The 23,946-nt window shown below is 42.3% G+C and overlaps 1 protein-coding gene across 2 annotated transcripts in view; it reads left to right on the forward strand.

The window, feature by feature from the left end:
• The window catches only part of Rarb (retinoic acid receptor beta), a 648,568-nt gene that overhangs the window by 290,338 nt on the left and 334,284 nt on the right, over nucleotides 1-23,946 (forward strand). Inside the window, exons 1-2 of one of the 2 annotated variants that reach the window (XM_041662945.1) lie at nucleotides 13,176-13,192; nucleotides 13,277-13,502. In XM_041662945.1, coding sequence (XP_041518879.1) covers nucleotides 13,325-13,502 — 178 coding nt within the window. In that variant the 5' untranslated portion in view covers nucleotides 13,176-13,192; nucleotides 13,277-13,324. Of the gene's footprint in view, nucleotides 1-13,050; nucleotides 13,503-23,946 lie in introns of those variants that run through there. The other variant, XM_041662944.1, reaches the window with a different exon arrangement.

The raw sequence follows: 23,946 nt of genomic DNA on the forward strand, positions 1-23,946 counted from the left end.
GTATATGGGCTGTAATCCCAGCCAACTGAAGACTGGGTGTCTTCTACTAGAAGGGCTGAGCTAGCACTGGGGGAGTAAGGCTTTTCTGAGTAAGACTAAATGGAAAGGGGGTGCTTGTTTTAAGAAAGGAAAAACAGAGACTGAAGAGCCGTCTCAAAAACTAAGTGTTCATACTGCTCCTGAAGAGAACCTCAGTTCTTAATGTTCACCGCAAACTCCTCCTCTAACTCCAGCTCCAGAGAATCTGCTGCCCTCTTCTGGCCTGTGCTTGAACTTCCACCCACATGCACATATACCTAACTTAAGATTAAAAGTAAATGATCAAAGCAAGAAAGGGAACATGCACAGGAATCTGAATACTGAAGAAGCCCCAAAACTGGCTATGGGAGCACAGTTGTCTCTCCAGGGACTCATCTCATCTCTGTTGTAACAGATTCCCTGCTTCTCTGTCCTCAGGTCTTCTTATGTTCACACATGACTTCCTAGACTCCTATATCTGCCAACTTACTATTCTGTAACTCTGACCATTTCTATATGATCTATCATCTGCTTATCATCCACTTGTCACCTATGGCCGGTCTGTCTGTCTAGATATCCATCACCCAACCTTTAAAAGTCACAGCTTTATTTCTGTTTGTTTTATACTTAAAAGCAGCACAGTGTAAGTATCTATCTATCTGTCTATCCATCTGTCTATCATCTATCTATCATTCATCTATCTACCTATGATCAATCTATCTATAATCTACCTACCTATCATCTATCTATCTATCATCTATCTATCTATCTATCTATCATCTACATATCATCTACCTATCATCTATTTATCTATCAATCATCTATTTATCTATTATCTATCAATCTTTCTATCTTTCTTCTATCATCTATCTATCTATCTATCTATCTACCTATCATCTTTCAATCATCTATTGTCTATTTCTCCTCAATGGACAGCAAGATCCTGATTGGCCAAGGGTTTCCTATCTAGTGTGGAGACTCCATAAGGCAAACCCCTTCAAAGTTAGCAAGAAACCACTTGAACAGCCACTGGCCACCTGCTTCATCTTGAGAACCTGATCTTGTCTCTGTGTAGTCATTCTGCGGGGGTTGTATGGAAACCATCTTGAAAGCAGTTCCCTATTGTTGTTTGCACTTCTCCATCTGTGGGAAAGCATCACAGGAGAACCCTGAATCTCAGTGCTTGTGAGCTTACATGTGCGGCAGCAGTTGGCTAAGTCCTGAGGCCCCAAAACCCCATGTTTACATTGCTGATCCCCTAATTTATGAAACCAAAAGCTTCAACTTTCATGAAGTCTAACATGTATAATTCTGTCTTCTTTTCTGGAAATCCTGTTTTCACTTTGTGGTTAACAGATTGGATCTTGCAAAAATGACCTAAAAAGGAATATAAAGCACATTCTGAATATGCATAGAAAGGGGTCTTTAATATATCACATGACTTCTCCTGCTGCAGAAGGAGCCATTCGGGTTTCTTTCTCTGCTCACTTGGCGGTCTACGGATACCCTTGATTGCGTCTCTTTCCTAAACAGCTCTCTTCTATTTCCTTTGTTCCTAAATTGAATTGCAAGGGGATAAGATACACAACTTTTTAGCCACATTGGATTCTCCCATTGTGGCACTGTTTAGTTTGAGGTAAACATAATTTTATTCACAATATTTGCAATGAATGCCCTAAATACAAGGCAGGATGCAAGATCACCAGGCAGACAGAATGGGATACAGCCACTTGCCTTTTCTGTCGGGAACAGCAGTAAAAGTAATTGAGAGGATTTGTGCTAAGCTGAGCATTTTTGCTTAAAAACAGGTATTTTCTTGGAGCATTGGAGAAGCACTAAATGGCATTACCTAGAATCAGTGCATTAAGTGAACAGAGAGGTTTAAGCTACAGCACCTTGGGAAATAAGTGTTATTCCTATCATGCCCGTCTGTGGGCATTCTACTCTGGGATCTAAATCAATCCTAGAAAGGCAAGAAAAATTTCTGTTTTCTATTACAAGACATTTGAGATTTTATCCCTTCCAGTTCCTGTTTATTTATTGTTGCTGTTAACCACACCAACCATGGAGTCCCTAAATTGCCGTCAAGGGGGAGTGAAGAGTGTTTTCTCTAAAAAACCTGGCCTGTTTGGCTGCTTGGATTACATCTGAGGGCAGCACAATGTAAGCAGTTCTCACTAGGCAGAGGAGCAGGATCCTTGTCTCCAAGCAGGCTCTGCTCGGAGTTCCCTCTCCAGGCTGTGCTCCTCAAGTAAACACATGGCAAAGGATGTGTTTCAGGGTTCTTTCAAGTGCCTGACTCAGACAAGCCACATCTATTATCCATTCTCTTATCTGTCTTTCTTTTATCTTTCATCTATCAATCATTCCTCTATTATCTACTACCCATTTGTCATCTGTCATCTATACATCATATATCTATCACCTAACCATGTATTAATCATCTGTTGTTTACCACCTGTGATCTGTCTGTCTGTTTATATATATGTAGGTATATATCTGTTCTATCTATCTATCTACCTATCATCTATCTATCTATCTATCTATCTATCTATTCTGTCTGTTTGTCTGTCTGTTTATATATATAGGTATGTATCTATCTACCTATCATCTATCTATCTATCTATCTATCTATCTATCTATCTATCCATCTATCTATTCTATCTGTCTGTTTACCTGTCATCCATTTGTAGAAGGCATTTGACATAGCTTATTGCAGAACCATTATAGCAGGTCAACTCTCATCTTTGGTCAATTCCAGTTGGAGCCAAAAATTTCTCTCCTTTGCCACATAGGATTAACAATTCTGCCATCTGTTGACCAAACCTTATGTTAGCTGACAAGCTGAGTCCTTATTATTGTTATTATTATTATTATTATTATTATTATTATTATTATTATTCTATTCTACGCTATTCTGTTTTTATACATCTAGAGATTCTGGAGGTAAAGGGATATGAAATCTAGTCTAGGACTCGTCTTTCTAAACTTCTCTAAAGACAACTTATCTTGTTCTTAATTTAATGAAATTCCAGAGAAATATAGTGATGTATTTTTCCAATTATCAAGCACTGGTTAACCAGTCAATAAGTGAAATAAGAACTAAAACTCAAGAAAGAACACGATGATGTTTACCACAGGCAAAAGAAGGCAACAACTCTTTTTTTATTATTAAATTTTTAAAAATTTACTTTACATACATAGCAGCCACAGTTTCACCTCCCTCCTCTCCTCCCATTCACTAGCCCCACCCATCCATTCCTCAGAAAGGGGCAGGCCTCCCATGGAAGTCAACAAAGCATGGCATATCAAAGTAAGGCAGGACCAAACTCCTCCTCGCTGCATCAAGACTGAGCAATAGGTTCCAAAAAGCCAGCTCGTGCTCTAGGGACAGGTCCTGGTCCCACGGATAGGGGCCTCACAAACAGACTAAGCTACACAACTGTCACCTACATACAGAGGGCCTAGACTGGTCCCATGGAGACTCCCTAGCTGTCAGTCTAGAGTCTTTAAGCTCCCAGAAACTTGGGTCAGCTGTCTCTGTGGATTGACCATATAATCCCCCCTTCCACTCTTCAGCTGGACTACTGGAACTCAACCCAGTGCTTGGCTGTGGATCTCTGCATCTGCTTCCTTCAGTTACTGAATGAGGGTTCTATGATGACAATTAGGGTCACCAATCTGATTACCGGGGAAGGGCAGTTTGGGCACTCTCTCCACTATTGTTAGGAGTCTTAGCTGGGGTCATCCTTGTTGAAGGTCACAGCTCTTTTGAAGGCAGGTGCACAGGGAAGCAAAAGGCCAACTGCTCAGTGTCTCAAAAAGGTAAACAGAAGAAGCAGGAACCTTGAGCTTGTTCGACTGTCCAGAGAGCAGAAGCTCTGGCTAGCTTGGAAAGCAGAAATATGACCTAGTAGGAGAACTGGTTGATATTCCAAATAAGAAGCAAAATTTACTCTTTTCCTCATTATAACCTTATTGTCCCCATTATATCCCATGGTTATTATGAGTCAAATGTGATGAGGAAAATAGGTCTGCTCTATGAAGGATCCTTCAGGATGGAGTGCTGAGTAAGGGACACAAGAATTGACGGGTTTATACTTTGGGTATTTTCACACCAACAACCCAGCCTCAGCTATTCATTACCAACTACTAGAAGACTTTCAGCTGCCTTTTTCCTCACCCTGGGGAGATATGGGAAAGATTTTTCTAATGGGGTTATCAAGGAATTTAACATCAGGGAAGTTCCACATGGCAATATCCCAGTTTGCTGACTTTAAGCACAAAGCGCATTGGCAAAGCTCTCTCAGAGAAGTGTGGCTTGTTGTCAGCTTTCTCTTTTGAATATGAGTAGGCAAGCCAAAGAATTTGGCAGGTAATACACTAGGAATTCATTCTAAGAAATAAATAAGAAAAGAAGCAAAACAACAGAAAAGAAATATAGGTGAATAGGATCAGTTTAGTAAGCAGTACAATACATTAAACAGAACTATTTATTTTAGGTTTTGTTTTATCTTAAAACAACAACAGCAGCAGCAACAAAAAAGACCAACCAAAAAAACAGGATCTTAATATGTACCTCAGACTGGACTTAAATTTTCTCTTCCTCCTATCTCAGTCCCAAAGTAGTAGATGAACTTGTACCATCTTGTCATATAAGAGAATAACTCTTAGTATCCTAAAAGATATAAAAATATTATAGCGTGTGGCAATGAAAATAAAGAAAAAAGCAGATTATTAAATATTAAATATATGTATAAATATGTTATAAATATGTAAAGTTCAATAAAGTGAAAGTTAAGGGTGGCAAAAACTTTCAAACAGGAATGGAAAGAATATATATAAAAATATATAAAACTTTGAGAACCAATTTTATTTTATGTAAACAAAACATCTAAATAGAAAAAAATAGGAGTTAAGTATAATATCACCCAATGAATCTAAAAACAAAATTTTCCTTAGGAGAAGAATATTTGTCAGTAGGTCAGACACCAATATCAAATACATAGTGTAGTTTGCACATTTTGTAGCTATCAGGGGTAAAGAGATGAACGTAAAGACTTTCAGAATGAAATTATTTTATAAATGACAGATTAAAATTCAGAATAATATTGGACTTTGAGATTAATATAAGAAGCTTAGGAAAATGATACATATGAAATTCTCATGAAGAAAATTGCTACTTATTTACAATTTTATATTTATCCAAACTATTAAATGTAAGACACGATACAGAATGTTTCAGGATTTACAAATTTAAAAAAATTCACTTAGAATATACCATTTTCCATTTAAAAAATAGTAAAATCATTTTTAAAAAGGAAGAAAAAAAACCTATCCAAATGTTGAGGAAACAGAATAAAGAGGAAGACATGAGACCTGGGGTCATCAGTGGAAGAAAACTGCCATAGCCCGAAATCTTCAGAAGACAAGAAACAGCCCATCAGCTCTGGGCAAGAGGTATGTCTTTACCAGTGTACCTCTGTTGTCCTATGATGCCTTCAAAACTGTCTGTCACAAAGTTAGAAAAAAAAATCTATTCATATATAGAAAGAAAAAAGTGTAAACAAGCCACAGGATCAACTTAACTCCAAAAAACAAACAAACAAACAAAAAACAACAAAAAAAACCCAAATAAAAACCCAAAATTGTAAAACTTTCCAGGAAAGGAACCGTGAGGGTAGTACACCATGAGGCAGAGCTGGAAGACTATCCTGCCATGGCAACATAAGCCTGACATAAAGGATTTTCACTTTTAAAGCTACCGCATTAATTTGGAGGTAAGAACAGAGAGGGTTTATATGTACTAGAGAGCTGCACCACACAAGCAGTGGGAACCTACAGACAGGAAAAATATACAAGACTTTAAGTTGATTTTCTATAAATATAGACACAACTAATAACAAAGCGCCCAATGAGAATGGTTTCAATTTGTGGTTTCCAAGGAAGACATTAAGGATGCAGACCAGTCTGGAGCAGCTCCATCAGGGGGTGAGGCGAGATTCAGCCAAGCTCCATCCTGGGCCACAGTCAGCCGGCGGGTCTGCTGCTGTGATGGACAAGGCTGTATGGAACACGGTAATACTTGGTGGATGATGGCTTGTGTGTGGCTGCTCCATCCACAGTAGAGGTAAACATCTATAGAACTCCTTCCAGAAGGTTGTCATCCTCTCTTTGGGTGCATTGGTACCTCTGACAGCCTTGTAAAAATTAGGACCCATGGTTGACCTAGAGATTCTGATTTGCTAGGCCTTCTTTGGGGCTGAGACATTGTCAGGTTTTTGATTTTTATTTCTAAAATTGAAAATAGATTATTTTGGTAAAATATATTCAGCTTATGATTTATCCTCCCAATTCCTCTCAGATCCTCCCCACTTCCCCATGAACCCAGATTCACCCACTTTTCACCCTGTCATTAGGCTATGAATAGGCATGTAATAATAATAACAGTGAAATAAAATGAGATAAAGATGAAAAACCAGAAGAACAAGAAGAAGAGCAAACTAACAGGGAAAAAAAAAGGGGGGTCAAAGAAAGAGCTCAAGAAACAAAAATAGTCAGAGATTCTACACAGAGAGAAATCCCACAGAGATGCAAAATAAGAAGTCATCATATATACACAGAGAACCTGTAATGAAAAAAGAAAATGCCCTGCAAAGCATTGCGAGATAAAGAACATCCAGAGATGCCCATGAGTTGGTTTTGTACTGGCCGTCTGCTGGGCATGGAATCTGTCCTTAGGAGCGGTTTCTTTCCCTAGTGAGACTCCACTAAGAAAGGCTAATTTTTCATTTATGAAAAGCTATAGGTCAGCAAGCTATGGATTAGGGATGGGAGCTTGTGTCTACTTTCCTCTAAGCTAGAACTCAGTCAGGGCCAGACCTTGTGGAGACCCTGCTCATATTGCCACAAGTATCTGTGAGTTTTTGTATCCCTTGGTCCTGCTCCATTGAGAAGGCCTTGTTTTTTTTTTTGTGTCCTCCATTCCCACTGGCTCCTCTTTCTGCCTCCTCTCCTTCCAGGTTCCTTGAGCCGGAAGTGGGGACTTGATGGAGGCATCCCATTTAGGACTGAGTATTCCAAGGTCTCTGACGCTCCAGCCTTGAGTCTCTATATTCACTCCCACCTACTACAAGAAAAGCTTCTCTGATCATGGCTGAATGAGATATTGATCTGTGGATATGCCAGAAAGTCTCAGGGAGTCATTTTATTGCTAAGTTCCTTTAGCAGAAGGATAGTATGTATTTTTCCTTAGGATCCTGACCTGTCTAGTCTAAAGTTCTGGACCATCTGAGTGCTGCCGGGGATGGATTTCATCTCATGGAGGGAGGCTTGTGCTAGTTACCATTGCACTAACGTATCGTGCAGGCACAGCACCATTGTAGATCAGAGAGTTTGGAGGTGGGCTGGTGTTTACCTTTCTCCTTTGGTAGCATGCAGTGGGCCTTCCAGCAACTGAACACTAGTCAGCAGTAATGACGGCTTCTAGGTAGACACGAGCTCAACGTCTCCATGTTCAATGTGTTGTGTATATGGTAGCTACAACAATTTGACCTTGCCAAGAGTTTGTGGAGAACAAACAATAGCCTTGGCAATTGCCTGGGTTGTTTGGGGGTTCTCATGGGGTCCCTTTGTCAATCAATTTGATTAGATATAACCCATTCGTGGAACTTGAGGCTTCATTTGGTGATGTGAAAGTCCCCTCTGTGCGCTGTGATTACCATTAATGAATAAAGAAACTGCTTTGAACCTATAGCAAGGCAGAACTTAGGTAGGCAGGGAAAGCTAGGCTGAATGCTGGGACAAAGAAGGGCAGAGTCAGAGAGAAGCCATGGATCCCCCTCTGAGACAGATGCTGGGAACTTTAGCTGGTAAGCCACAGCCATGTGGTGATATGCAGAATAACAAAGATGGGTCAGTTTAGGATATGAGTTTAGCCAGAAATACGCTTAAGCTATTGGCCAAACAGTATTGCAAATAATATGGTTTTCTGAGTGGTTATGTCATGGCTAAGTGGCCAGGATGAACAAGCAATCCTTCCCCAACAATTTGGTGATAAGTTCAGTTAGGGCTCTGTCTCCCCAGTTACTTGATGAGTCTGCTTAGATTACCTTTATATATTTATATAGTTTAGGAAAGTTCTACTGTGATCAGATGACCCTAGTTTTAGCTGTCTCTCCCTGCATTTCCTCACTCATCCCCTTCTTTGTCTCTCCCCTACCCATTTGACCCTCCTGTTCCAGTCCCCACTCCAATCCATCTGTAACTATCTGTTCTATTTCCCCTTCCTAGGCTAGTTCCCTTACTCCACACCCAGCCTCTATGGTTATATGGATTATAACCTGTTTTTCAAAGACTTAGCAGCTAGCATGCACATATTATAAGTGAATACATACCATATTTGTCTTTTGGAGTCTCAGTTACCTCACTAGGGATGACTTTTTTTCTAGCTCCATCTGATGAGGCCAGTTTTAAGAAATGTTGAGGGGACCGTAAACACTGCCAGCTCAGGGACACACTCTGAGGACCTTTTGTCTAAAATGGCTATCTGATTTTGAAACATCATTTGTAATAAAACGTAGTTGACATGGTGAGAAGTCTGAAGTTGGAAGTGCGCACACAACTTTAAGCGAAAACGAACACAGAACAAGCGGTGGTAAGAGAAAGAAAACAAGAGATGACCACTGTCATCTCAAACGATTTTCAGTGTAACAAAAGTGTTCATAAGTCTGGAGAAAACATACTGCATTCATTAACGTCTTAGCGGGGCTTCTGTTGCTGTCATAAACACCGTGACCATGAGAGACTTAGGAAGGAAAGGGTTTATCTCAGCTGACGTGACTCCCAGGGAAGTCAGGGCAGGAACTGAAGCAGGGGCCGTGTAGGGGTGCTGCTTACTGGCTTGCTCAGCCTGCTTTTTCTTTCCCTAGGACCACCTTCTCAGTCATGGCACCACCCACAATGGGCCAGGCCATCCCACGTTGATTAATAAAAGAAGAGCCCTATGGGGATGCTTCTAGGTTAGTCTTATGGAAGCTTTTTCTCAGTTGTGATTCTAGCTTCTTAGGAAATTCCAGCTTGTGTCTGCTGACAATAAAGTGGCCAGGAAAATTAGTAAGAAGAGAGGTCACAGACACAGCACGAACGTGAAAATGGCAAAGCCTGCCGCAGCGCGTGCGCATGTCACACAGACTAGGTAAACCCGTTTCTCCCTCCCAGATGATTTGGGGAAGGTAGACTACTCTTTTCTTAGTTTAAAAAAAAAAATTAAACGTTGTTCGGTCACTGTGTTTTAGCAAAATACTTGCTTTCTGGCTACTGGAGTTTGGATTTGCATTTAACGCACCCCCCCACACACACACACACAAACACACACCTTTTCTCCTGGCTCTTTCGTGGATGACAAAATTGATAAGCACAGAAGCTCACGGGTGGTGGACCTGAGACCTCTCAGCCCATCTCAGTCTCCCCCCTCCTCATCCTGTTCATCTGCGCTTTGCCTCAGGTGGGGAGAGCCCAAATGAGCCCAGGCTGAAGTCAGGCATGACGGGAAAGGGCGTGCTAATACCAGTGACCATCTTTGTCTCCGCAAGCCTGAAACAAAAGACATTTGCTTCCAGAAATCGCTTAATCAGGCGCACATGTGGACAGGCTGGGACTTCCCACACAGTTCACCGACGAGCAAGACTTTTCCAGCCCGCGTTGCTTCCTCTTCCTATTCTGGGCATAAGCCGTTCTGCTGTGGACACTGTTATCTCTAGTCATTTGCTAATTTTTCAAGATTTCAAGCGTGCTACTCTGGCAGACGATATGTTGACGATCTTTAGGATCTGAAGACGAGAGAAAGGGGAGATTATTGTGGTTCCCGGTTGGTATATATATTTTAAAAAAGAAAGAAAAAAAAGACAGCTTTAAAAATGAGAGAATTGTGCCCTGCGGGGGTGAGTTTGCTAAACTGTCAGCTCGGATGGTTAATGAGCTAGTTTGTCAGATGGAGGGAGAAAAGACCATTGTAACAACGCAGAGCTTTGCGTGGGATTTTAAAATCAGATTGCCTGGAAATGCAGCAAATACTACATGGCATTGTTTTATTTTCTAATTAATTTGTTATAAGCTGCAGAATAAAAGTATTGTTGTGGAGCCGAGTATGCGTATGAGAACGCCCGAAGCGTTTCCCTCTAGATCTTCTAAAGCAGCTTGAGGCTTCAAGAGATAGCATCGTGTTTGGGGGAGGCATCACTTCGGGTTAAAGTTCATAAGCCGGATGGAAACACCTCCCGCTTTCTAGAGTGCAGGGAGTGCTAAGACCCAAGGCACCTGGACTTTCCCCGTGGACAGTATTCATTTTCGTCCCAAAGGACCAAGGATCGGAGGGAGGCTCAGGTGGATGGTATCTGAGTGAGGACTGTGACACCCATACTTGGATTCTTCCCTCCGTGGGATAGCAATTGGTGTGACACTCAGTCTACTAGGTGTGTAAGCTCTCTGCCCAGGGCAGAGGGAACCGAGGAGGTGGCACTCTTCAAACTGCTTTTAAGTTCTGATTCTGCCACAGATGTGTGACGTAGGGGAAGATGTTTAAAGCCATGTAGACTCAGGAATGTGACCAGAAAGTGGGACCTGTCACTAGAGCCCTGTGAAACTTCTCAGAGGCTCAAAGCTTTGAGCTTATGCCTCAGGGGTCTTGTGTGTGGTAATGAAACAGAGGCCACATTATAACATCACAGGGACCCTGCATACTCGGGAAAGCACAGGAGGAACTGTCTTCCCTTTACCTATACCCCATCTTTCTCTTCTTCAATTATATGACCCAAATCTGAATCGTAACATTTTTCTCCCCACGACTGCTGTGATGTATCCTCCTTCATCCCCAGCCCAAAACCTCAGAAACCTGCCCTCACAAGAACATTATTTAATGAGACAACATGTGTGTTTAAAGTGGACCTTCTCTGAGTGTTTACTGTTTACCAGGCATTGTTCTCCTGCAGCGGGATCCTGTTTTATCTTCTTCATGATCCTCTGAAGTAAATTCTATAGTTACCCATATTTTACATTTTTTTAAAAGCCCAGTATATTAAGAAGTGAAATATTTTCCCCAAAGTCCAGAGGTGTGATGAAACCTGAGCATCTGGCTCTAGAACCATTCTATGTACAACTGAAAAGCTCCCAGGGTCTGAGTTCAGAGCTGGTCAACCAGTGGGCTCCAAAGTTTGGAAGCTTCTGCTGGATGTGGTTACCATGGCAAAGGTACCCATGGGACATACACAGTCAGTAAGGAGAAGTGAGGTGAGGTTTCTCCCATCCTCACCTTCAAGGAATCCTAGATAAAGAACTTGGAGAAAAGCTTTGTAACGGCTGAGCAGGTACACACTCGTTAAGCACACAGCTTCTGTCAGGGTTGTAGATCATCTGTGAGTACAATGATCATATTACCCATCTCCAGTGTCTATGCTCATACCTGACACATAAAAGTCGGTTTAGCCTGATGGATGAGTGAGTGGGCAGACAGGCAGTGGGCCATCATTCACACTGATGGAGGGAGGGAAGGAAGCAGAAGTGGTGTGAGGAGGGATAGAGTGATGGGTGGAGAAACGAGTGGATAGATTGACTGACAGAGGAATAGACAATCGATGGAAAATATGGGGATGGATGAATAGAGATGGAGAAATGAATTAATGGATTGATCACTTATATTAAACAACCCATGTTTGATAGATGAATACAACATATAGAACTTAGAAGATACCATAGACATACATTTAAAAATGATTACTTGGTGCACTTTTTTCTATATACATACATAAGAATTTATAAATACAGCCAGTTGAGTTCATTCAGTGTTGATTGTATGCATATGTTTCTAAGGCTGACCATCCACTTGGTATTAGATAACCAATTAGGTGGTACATCCCTGGGGAAGACTGATTCTCATTCTGAGTAATTTTTAATCACTGTAGCTCTTCATCAAGGGGTGGGGCCTTAGGAGATTTCCCTAATCCCTGTTGCCATATTAACCGTTCCTCTGGCATGAGGCTTACCAGACAATTCCAGCTTAAAGCCTCCAAATCTTTAGAAGTGGGTACTTACCTTAAAATTCTGGGAGACAACCCAAAGCAGCAGCAATTTCCTGTATTTTTCTTTTTCTATATTTCTTTCTTTCTTTCTTTCTTTCTTTCTTTTTTTGAGTCTCTTGAATTTTCATATCCAACAACTCAAAAGAAGGTTTCTCTTGTCTGGTACTAGAGTTTTTGTTAGATAGTCTGTGGCTCTTGGGGGAGCATTGTCACCCCCAGGTGGCCTTACTGCATATGTAATTTAGATAAACATGGATTAATAGGACTTCAGTGGCTTCTTCAAACATCCTTAGTATTATTTACTATTTAAATATTTATTGTTCTTGTAGGCATATGAACAACAAGAAACTGACCTAAACTTTCCTGCTGGGTTCCTTAGCTTTCTTCATATTAAAACAGGGCGTTCTCCTGCAGTTGTCTTTTCTTGTTGATATGCTATCCAAAGTGAAATCCAAGGTTCTTCCTGCACAGGATTTAACACTTCGTGGCACATAGACCAGACTGCATCAAACTGGCAATTTCCCTAAAGAACAAGATTTTCTTCATTCGGCAAATGTATGCCGGGTACCTGCTTGTGCTTAGGTACTCTGCTAAGGGTTTGAAGCACAGATGCAAAGACGACAAACACTGTGAACATAGAGACAGGAAAATAAATGCTTCTAGGTGGCCATGGAGAAACATGAGGCAAGGAGAGTTGTACTACAGGGAACAGTTCAGAGTGGAGCTTGTAATTTAACAGAGGAGGATCGGTTATGATAAAATTACATGTAGATGTTTTAGCCTATACTCTAATGCTTGAGCTTGAGGAAAGTTAAAACCACAAAATACCAAACGTATGGGAACAAGAAGGAATTTGGAGATCTGAATTATTAATAAATTTTTGCACAATACTTGATAAAGTGAGGAATCCCCCAGATTTGTGAAGCATCAGTTTGTTTATTTGCTTGTTTTCTTACAGGATTAACAGCCCTGGACTCTGAAGGTACCTGGCACCTCTGAACCCTAAACCGAACAGCTGGACAGCATCAGCCTCCTTCCCGTCATCCACAAAGCAAAATGGGAGGCAGAGAGAGCCTGCTGGGAGGAAGCCAGACCAGCAGGTGAACCCCCTTGCTTTGGCCAGGACCTGGCTCAGCCTCGCTTTGTCCTCATCTGCCTCTTTCTGTGTGCTTTGGGACCTGTAGTGATGTGTGCCTGCCCTGGAGCACCCGTCCTTCAGTGAGGCTCGAAGCATGAGCACCAGCAGCCACGCATGCCCAGTCCCGGCAGTGCGTGGACACATGACTCACTACCCGGCGGCACCCTACCCGTTACTGTTCCCACCTGTCATCGGAGGGCTCTCGCTGCCTCCCCTCCACGGTCTCCATGGCCACCCACCTCCAAGTGGATGCAGCACCCCGTCACCAGCCAGTAAGTACTCAGGAGCCTTTGCCCTGGCTAAATCAAACCAGAATGGTAGACAGGCTCTGTTCCATTGCATTGGCTTCTCTCGGTCTAGAATTCTACCTGAAATGCCGCGGGAAGAAATGTGTGCAGTCACGATGAAATGTGTTTTGACCTAAAAGGCAAACTTAGGATCTGGTGCATGCTAAGGTAGCTAAGCCACTTGCCCTGTTTCATGATGTGCATACAGCTGGTCCGCAGATGCGGCTGCGGGTCCTGAAGATCTGAGTGCTAGAAAGAATACCTCTCACTCTGCGAAGTGAGAGATGAAACTGTAAAGGCCACTGGCTGTCCTACGGCTGGAGTCTAGCTCGTGTGATTTTTTTTCTCCTGGGTATGGTGTTACTGGTTGTGATTATTGTTGTTGATTGTTGTGTTACTACCCGTAGTCCTCAAGTCACAGACCCATGCTGTCAACTCCTGTCACTTGGTTTGCTGTGCCCCTTATGACATTGGGTTTTGTGCTGAGTTGCTTCTAACCCAAGATCATTTCTTAACTGATGCATAAAAGGTGCTACGAGAAAGGGAAAAGATTCTGAGAATTCTTCAAGCTTGTAGAAAGTATTCCTATTATATGGTTCTTAAAGAGTTCTGTCTGAAGATGGAACCCTGATACCAATGAACTTGTCCAGCTTCGGGGAAGTTTGTGGGGTTTGGTACCTGAACACGGGATGTGTGTTGGTTCCTGTGACATGGCAGACATTAACAGCGTGCCTTCTGTGCCCATCTTTCCTGTCTAAGAATCAACTAGAGCTCAGCGGAGTCCTCCCTCTTGATGCTTCCCTTGCCCTGTGCCCTGCTCCTGAGCAAATCCTTTCAAAGACGGGTTGGGCTCTAAAATGTTTATCATTTGAAGTACTGCCTTAACTTTGTTTTGTATTTTATTCATGGTGTTCAACTTTTTCTCCTACCTCCTTGACACACAGGTAGTGGGTCCTTCAGCAGTAGAGATGCAACCTTCAAACTTAGCAGGGGCTGAATGGCAGACAGATGGGCAGTTGGGATTCGGTGACAGGGATACAGATCACCACCACAAAATGATTATGCCTGCTAAATTCTGATGTGTTTCCGTCTTGGAATAATCCAGTTGTAATCCCTCCCCTCTGTGTTTTAGGCTGCTGGCCTCAGCCCAGGACCATTAAAGGGTTTGCAAAACCTAGCAACTATCTCGGCCTGACACTCAGCACATCCTAGCAGGTTTATGTTCTCACATTGGAAGTATATTTCATTGACTGAGAAATTAAGAAATAGGGTGGGAATCCTCAGTATAGCACTTGGGAGGCAGAGATAGTCAGATATTTGTGAATTTGAGGCTAGTAGCCTGGTATAACTAGAGAGCCTCAAACCAGCTAGGGACAGATTCTGTCTCACAGAGAGAGAAGGCAAGGAGGGGGAAGGGAGGAATAAGGAGGGGGAAGTATAAAATTCTGTGCCTTAGAACTTAAAAGAAGAGTCAGATCTTAAGAGGTACCCACTGACTTTCGTCTGGCTAAAATATAAGCAAAAAATTATTTATGTCCTAAAATTAATTAAGGAGATATCCAAGTGTCATGGAGTCTCAGTGTGTAGCAATACACATACTTGGGTGTCTACGCAGTGAACACAGCGCAGAAGGGAGTGAGCGGCAGGTGGCTACTGCATGCATGTTGGCAGAGGCTGATGGAACTTGCTGGTGTGTTCCTGATATTCTGTTTACATCTGTGTCTGCTGCTCAGTGGAGAAGAGTACATTTCCCTGCCTCAGAAATGGTGTTCTTGTAAGCAGCGGGGGATCACGGAGACCCCAGAACCTTCCATCTCTAAAGCAAATAAGAACACTTTCCGCAGCAGCTCCCAGTGTCCTGCTTCCTCATCATGCTCTCACATGTGCCTCTGGCCTGCTACTCCCGAGCGTGAACTGTGCTGAACTTCTGTCCGTGCTGTGCTGTCCTTGTGGCACCCACGTGTGCTCTTGAGGTTGCTGGCACATGCTCCTGATCACAGTCCATGGGAGGCTGCAGCTGGAGGGTTGAGAACTCGAGTCCAGCTTGATGTACATAGGAAGACCTTAACTGAAACAAGGTCCTTGGCATAGTGTGTGTACGCGCTCTTGCATTGCGTTCTGGCATAATTCTTAGAGCAAGGAGCCATTGCAAGTTTTTAGAACACAGGGAACATGAACCTCATGGTTCGATCTATGTCAGTCACGGTGCTTTTAATAGCATCCTGGCATGGCTGTCAGACCATCGATAGACAAACACCAGGAAGTTTAGGGAAAGTGCAGAGTTTAACAGCTAGTGGGAGTTCAAATTCCAAATGCAGATCTTGGGGCGACAAAGTGCACACCTTTCCCAGTCTGTCAGGCACTGAGGCCAGCCTAACCTCTGGATGGTCCTCTATAACACACAGGCATCTCTTTCTGTGCTGTCACAGGGTCCTTGGAGATAATAGATGCTAGGGGATTCTGAAACCTCTTTAGTTCCACAGATGCCTAGGGAATCGGCTATCAGTTTTCACCCAACAGGAGAGCTGGAGGAAACCCCTGGTGAGAACACCACAGTGGGAGGAGAGATGTGTGCTGTCAATCAATACTCACAAGCTGGATTCCAGGCTTGCTGTGAAAGTTGGACAGCTGTTTGTCTTGCTTTCTGCTCCTTCGTGTCTGCTTGTTACGTTTTATTGTGCCCGTGTGTTCTTTCATATGCTGTTCAGGCTGGAAGATGTCACTAAGCGTTTTGGCTGAGTATCTCTCAAAATAGTCTGTTTAGGACCTTCTAATGAGAGTTAGTTCCTCCACCTTTTTTCTTGATTGGAAGGAGCTGCCCTTTAGGGCTCCACGAAGACAAGTGCTTCTTAAAATTAGCCTTGACAGGACATAAATGGAGACTTAGACCAAGAGGCTCCTTGCTACCGAGCTTGTCTGAAAACAGTATACAGTTGAGTTAGGCTGTGAGTTTTTACCAGCATCCACTGGTACTTGTCCCACAGGTTCCGACCCTGTCTGAAACACATGCACACAGATAGGCTAAACGTAACTTGTTGATTCCAGTAGTCTGGTGCCCTTTGCCCCAATCATATTTTCTTTCTGCTGAGTCACATTTCCCCTGAGTTTACACACTAGACACACACAACAGGAATCAAGTCAGGTGTCTGGTGAGTGACACACCACTACACTTTTGTGGTTGCCAAACAGAACAACGTGACCTACATCCCTGTGACTTTCGCGGTGTTAGATCTAATAAAACAAGGTAAAAGAAACTTGGGAAGAACTTGCACACCAGTGGTAACCATTTTGCCCATTTCATCTTTTTCATTTCCTAACTGGGGCAGTCAAAAGCCTTTCCTCAATGTTTGAGAGAAAAGATTGCACTTTTTGACTTGAGGGAACTTTCTGTCCACCTTCTGTTTACTGGAACCCTGTGTGCATTCTGTAAGAGTTAGCTCTTCACAAGTAGACGGGTATTCGATACTTCAGTGTCTCTGTTTCCCCAGAAAAAAGGCCACTTGGTATCTGTACCATTTCCCAGACCCCTGGGTAGGATTGACGTGTGGTCTTTAGCATTGTAGTAAAAGCTGGGCTCCTGTTATTGCTTGAACTTTACCCCCAAATGCATCAAGAAGACATGCACATGAATTAGAAACCAAAAGATTATTTTTCTATTTCATCTGCTTTGTTGGGGTTCAGGTCCCAAAGAGGATGTGTGGAGTCAGCAGTGTGGGGAAGCATGATCTGAGGGTGAATCGGGGTGGCTGCCAGTGTGCTTATTGAAAAAAGAATGTACCTTGGATATTCTATAGTTGCACATAGTATTAAATAAGAGAAAGGAGGCATGTGGGTTAGGGTTGGCTTGAGATCAGGGATTGAGGAAACTAGCATTGATCCTGACAATTTAGTAAGCACTAGTCACGTGTTAAGGGAATGGTCAAAGTTTTTCGTGCCTGAATTAAGAATATCTCTTTTTTTTTTTAACAAGTAGGAACTTTCTTCAAGCCCCTGAGAAAATAGGGCTGTCTAACTGCCTGACCTTGGGAAAAGGACTTCCTTGGGGAAATAGACATTCCATTATAGAATATTATAGTTTTTAATGGTTTGGTTTATCCAAATAGCTATAGTTTAAAAGTGAGCAAAGATAAGACTAGACAAATATTACTGTGAGCCTGAGTAGACCTTAGGGTTTTTGTAAATCTTGATTATCAAATATACTTTATTTGTCAAGCATCTGTGATTGATCTAAATTTTCTAGCAGCTTTGTGTTAACTTGTGTGGGAGTAGGCAGAGTTATCACCCTACATGGTTCCATGGTGGCGAGATTTTTTTTTTCTCCAAAGAATTACTTTGTTTAAAGAGGCTACCATTGTAAAGATTTTCATCTTTCAAAGCCTGCACAAAGTTTCCCAGAGGAAAAGGCATAAGGAAACTCCAGCAACGCACAGTAAGAACTATTAAAAATGAAAGTAAAAAGCTGCAGGAGAATTGGGATCTGCAAAGCAGAAATGCTGGACCTTTGTCAACCAGCAATGGTCACTATGTGGTCCACTCCAATAAAATTAACGATATTGCCAGAGAAAAGCCCAGCTGTGGAAGAAGGGTCGTAAGTCGTCATCTTCAGGGTGGTTAATAGGTTTTTTTCTGCCCCACCCCATAATAAATTTCTCCACTGACATAGTAAGCCAGATCAAACTGAATTTTAAAAGTATAACAACAAGTCTATGGAGCCAAGCAACTCCCAGGCAGATTGACCTGTCCCAGAGATCAAGGCCAGAGAAGTTGTGCACCTGAGCTAAGGCAGGGACATCATATAGCTTTATAGGCGAGGGGTGATGATGTGCCCACTGCAAGCTGGGTTTGTGCCCAAGTGTGGTCAAAAGCTGAGCACTTAGGTGGGGACTCGGGCAGCTGATGACATCAGGGGAGGAAGCTGCAGTTGTCACCAAGAATGTATAACTGGGTTTTTTGGTGCCTTTCCTTTGTTGAGAGACTCTCTGAGTGGGTGGGGTTTGGAGAGAGAGATGGGGGAATGGGGTTTCCAGGACCCTGCAGGGGCAAGTCAGAAGCTCCAAGGGAACAGTAATGATATAAACAAGATTAGATCTGAGATGTCCCAAATAGTGGCTTTTCCTAGGGAGGCATGTGCTGGGAAGAACATACACAAATAAACAATAAGGATGAGGTTGAGAGGGGGATGTTGTGGGAGTTCATTTTAGAATTATTTTGCTAAAGGCATTCTGATTACACTTTTAGTTATATAAAATTGGTATTTTGAAAGAACACCTTGACTGAAGAAAACAGGACTTGTAAAAAGTTAGATTCCCACAGAGCTCTGGAGGGGCCGAGTAAGACTTCCCTTGTATACAAAAATTCTGCCTCAGTCAGTTCATCAATCTCTGGCAATAGGGGGTTTTAGGTGGAGCAGGTTTAGGGGGCACTCGGCTGATGAAGAGGATGAGAACAAGTATCAGATCTCGGATGCCTTGGTCAGCTCCTGAGGTGAGGTTACCAGGGGCTCTCTTTGCCTCTTTCTCTACATTCATTCTTCATTGGGATGATTCTTCATAATTTGTTATCTCCTGTGGCTCAGCAGGATGACGATAACTATCAGTAATGCACTCTATAACTCAGACTAGGTAGGGAGAGGATTTGGAATGAATTTTCCATTAAGTAGCAACAACAAAACATCTAATGCGATGTAGATGTACCGGGCTGATTTCCCTCCCTGGATTGATCTCCACACAAATGAAAACATCATGATGTACCTCAGAAAAAGTACAAATATTGCGTGTCAATTAAAAAACAAAAGTAAAAAATAAAATGGAAAGAGAGGGTAAAATGTAGATAAACAAGGATCGAGGAAGAGGAAATGAGCCTAATTATGACTCTATTTGTGCTCCGGTGGCGGCCTCCCAAGACTTGAAGACACCAGACCCGTCAGGATAGTGCCACTGGCTCTTTTGCTGTCCTTTTACTGAAACTTGGACAAGATAATGCATACTAAATACTTCTTACGTATTTAGTATACAACCTGTAACACTGCTGTCCAGACACAGGAAAGGGAAAGTAGAAAAGAGTAGACCCTGGCAGCCAAGCTTCCTGAGTCCACCCAGACACCAGCACTGAAATTGTTTACACCTCACACTCTTGCCCTCATCAAGGCTAGGCTTGTCTTCACAGCTCCGTGTTTGACATGGATAATACAAGCATACTTATATATGTATTGTTATTCTAGAAAGGGTCTCACTATACAGCCAAAGCTCCATAGTGCCTGAGTGTACTGGCTAATTTTATGTCAAGTTGACATAAACTAGAGTTAAAGGCATTAAAGGGAGCCTCAGCTGAGAAAATGTCTCTATAAGATGGACTGTAGGAAAGCCTATAGGGAATTTTCTTCCCAGCCCCTGTGACTGGTACCATCCCTGGACCAGTAATCCTAGTTTCTATAAGAACGTAGTCTGAGGAAGACATGTTGAGCAAGCCAATAAGCAGCATCCCTCTGTGCCTTCACCATCAGTTCCTTCCTCTGAGTTCCTGCCCTGCTTGAGCTCTTGTCCTGACTTTCTTCTATGATGGACTAAGATGTGGAAGTGTAAGCCAAATAAACCCTTTCTTCCCCAACTTGTTTTTGGTGCCATGGTGCCCCTAACTAGGATGCTGAGCCTTGACACACTGAGCTAACCAAGGCTATAGCTGCTCCCCTTTTATTCACTTTGGTTGCAGTCAGGGGCATTATAATAACTCCTTTGAAATCATACTTGTAGGTGGCCAATAGTGCTTTTATTTTGGGATAGTAGTATAGCCTACATTACCTGTAACTTTTATTTTGAAACTGTAGCATATACTATGCTAGGAAAAGAAACCCTAAGAGAAAATCTTGAGGAACAATGAAATGAATGAATACTGACAATGAAATGAATGAATCACTGAAAAATAACAAACAATGTCAAAGTACTGGGGAAGCAGATTTTAGAGCTTTGTGGGAAAGAGGAAGGGGGATTGTAAGTGGAATGAATGTGAAAAAGCTCCCAGTATCAAAATCAGTGGCTCCAGCAAGCCAGCAGTGAGCAGTGGCATCTGCAAGGGAAAGCGCACACACCTAAAGAGAAAGTATTCTGCATTATTATTTTAGACACTGTACTGGTTACAAAGGAATCGTTCAGCCATTCTTCCAAGTTTTGATGTGGAGCCAATGACCACTGTGGAAGGGGAGCCGCTCCCTCCAAGCTTGTCTAGCACATATGTTATAAGAATTTACATCAGACACTCGTCTCTGTTGGTGTTTACTAGGTCTATCAGAGTGGCTGGTTCTCACGTGTGTGTGTGTGTGTGTGTGTGTGTGTGTGTGTGTGTGTGTGTGTGATAGTTGATTCTTCCTCCAGGAGAAAACCTTCAAAGAATGCTAAGATGATTATGGATTGAATTATGTTTCTCAGAAAGATGTGGCTGTCCTAACCTCCAGTCACTTGGAACATGCCGTATTTGGAAATTGAACTAAGCAGACAATTGAAGTGGGACACGCTTACTGGAATGGGTGCTAGAATGGATGCTGGGTTGGATGCAGGACAAGTTTGACATAGATCTAGTGACACTGGGAAGACCATGTGCAGACCAGAACTACAGTCAAAGAACACCCAAGCCCTCCAGCCACTTTTAGGAGCCGTTGAGAGGCAAGGCAAACTATCCCCAATAGGTGCTCTCTGGATTTTGAGATGGCAACTCTCAGAAGTGAGTCTGAGTCTCAGAAAGGTAGCTTCCACCACCAAGGAAGGAAAAGCTGCTGGTTTTTTATCAGTTCCTCCTGAAACATATCTATTTTGCTTCCCACAATTTCATCAGTGCAGTGGTAGCTCATGTGTCCTCTTTAGTTGAGCTGGTGATCAGTGTTGGGGAAATGTGGTCTTTTCCACTTCACTGTAGAACTGATGACTTCTAACTCAGCAGGTTCAAGGCTGTGGTCACATGTCTTATCCTCAGCTTAGGTGAGACTTTTTCTTGACCACGCTCACATTCTTTCTGTCTTATCTTTGGATAGCAAACTACCACCACTCTTCTGGGACCCCCCCCTCCCCATGGTCTATAGAGCACTTGTGTTACTCTTACTTTTAAAAGCCATCTCCTCCAAGTGCAAACAGGTTCCCATGAATTCCATACTGGACTGAGAGTCCTCAACAGTGTCTTGTGCATTCCAAGTTCACATTCAGGTTTGAGTTGCAGGGATTACTGGAGCGCTGATCTTACCACTATAAAATTCAGTTGTTTTTTGAATAACATTCATTCAGGCATTCCTGACAGACCTGGGCCAGGATGTGTAATCTAACTGTTGGCTTGACTTTTTCTAACATCCATGTCTGGAATTCTCAGTACCTCTCTTCCCTTAAGTAGACAAATCTTAACGATGTTTTTTTTTTTTTCCTAGCTCTTGGCCTTATCCATAGCCTTCATTTTAAGGTGCATTTTTGTTGTGTAATTGATTCTGTGTACTTGTGCATCCTGCCTGGTGCATCTGCACCTGCTACTTCTCCAAATTTAGAAAACCTATTCCACTTCTGTCCTTTTCCTTTTCTTCTATTCTTTCTCTCCCATGCCTTCTCTACCTAATAGTTTCATGTCTTAAAATTCTGAGCCTAGGAGCTGGGAATATAGTTCAGTAATTGCAGGTATGAAGTCCTGGATTAATCCCCTGAGTTGAGTGCCTCAACAAGCCTTTCCCTATACAGTGTGCCTTTTTAATAAAAATATAAATCAAGTTTAGTATTATTAAGGTCTGCATGGGTAGTTATTTGCTTCAGTGCCCCTGAAATAATTAAAAAGACAGCATCGAATACAACAAAATTGACCACATGTTAATTTAGTGCTGAAATTCTTTTGTCAGATGCACAGGAAACATGTAAATTCAGGTCAAAAATAAAGAATGTGAGTTTGTTTGAAAAACAAGGAAGGTGGTTATCTGCCAAGTAGCTACATTGGCATCTGTGAATCCCAGACTTTTCAGCATCAAGGACCTTACAGTCTAATCCAGTGCTCATTTGGAAAGGGCCATTGTGTCAAACCAATAGTGTAGATATGCAGATAATGGGGAGGCAGAATTTGAGAAGCTTGAAGAGGAGCAGGAAGAGGATGGGTGTCTCTGGGAGCAGCAGTTCATGAACTTGAATGCCATCTTCCCACTCTTCATGTTTTGCGTCCCTGTAAACCAAGTGTGAGGCTGGAGCCCTGAAAGACAAGATCTTCGTCAACTGATAACATGAACTACTTATGACAATGTCACAACCAAAGAAACCCATGAAATAACCATCCATACTCTTCTCTATGCTTTGTTTTCACAGAGTGCCTCTTCCAACCAAGTCATTTCATGTTAAGACAGCCACCCTTAGCTTACTTCCCAAAGGGGAGGTTTCTAGATCCACACATGTGCTTCTATAAGCCTTTAAATCTACATGGGGTACAATGCCTCACAATGTATACTTCTACATTACAAATTTATCCAGAGTGTGGCCTTATACTTGGCTGCTGGAGAAGACCCACTTTCATAAGTAATCATAGTATACTTTGTCATGAAAAGTCTGCATCCAAGAAAGGCACAGACATTATAAGGGGTCTACATTCAGAGCCAGGGAATTGAGTCAAAGCCCATGCGTTTCCCACTGAGGAACAGCAAGGCTTGCAGCCCAGTTATCTCTGTTATTGTTTGAATGACTTTGTTAATATCTGTAATGATGGATGTTTCTCAGCCATTATGACTTTGCTTCTATTACTACCAAGCTACTCTAATGTAACTGCTTAATGACTAGGAAGTCAGCCAATCCAAAAAAGGACACCTAAGGGGAGAAATCTGACTTTGACATTTCATATCAGCAAGTGGCCCTTTGATGGTAGCCATATAGTGAAAAGACCATGGCCTCTCAACATATCTGTTTTTGTCATGATATTTGACAGGACATAAATGTATGTATGTCCTGATAGAAAACTCTGAAACTTGATGTAATTCTCACAGCCAGATTCTGTTCTGATTGCTTCTTCCCAGGGAATCTGAAAGTAAAACAAAATTTCAACCCAAATGTACATAGACCATCATTGATTGTGTTAGTTTAATTAAGTCTAGCTGTCTAAATTAAGTGTAAGTGCATTCAATGTATTTTATTTGCAAAAATACATATTTGAAATACACAGACACACAAGAAAAAGACTAAGGTTTGTTTGATACTAAGAATCACAGCTGTCCAATTGAAAACACAACTCACAAAACCACGTATAGAGACTGCAGCTCCCATGAAGAGTGGATGGTGTTCTTCATGTCATGAGAGAAGGCTGCTGCCCCACCTTAGGTACACTTTAGCAATCCAAGGCATGTCCATGAAGGTGACCCTGTAGTGCAGTTTTACAGCCATTGACGTTGCCAGTTTCAAGCTTTGGAAGGATGGCAGGCCTGTACCTCCACTTT

Source organism: Microtus oregoni, unplaced genomic scaffold (genome assembly GCF_018167655.1).
Source record: "Microtus oregoni isolate MIOR12 unplaced genomic scaffold, Mior012 000013F_ref0000133, whole genome shotgun sequence".
NCBI lineage: Eukaryota > Metazoa > Chordata > Mammalia > Rodentia > Cricetidae > Microtus > Microtus oregoni.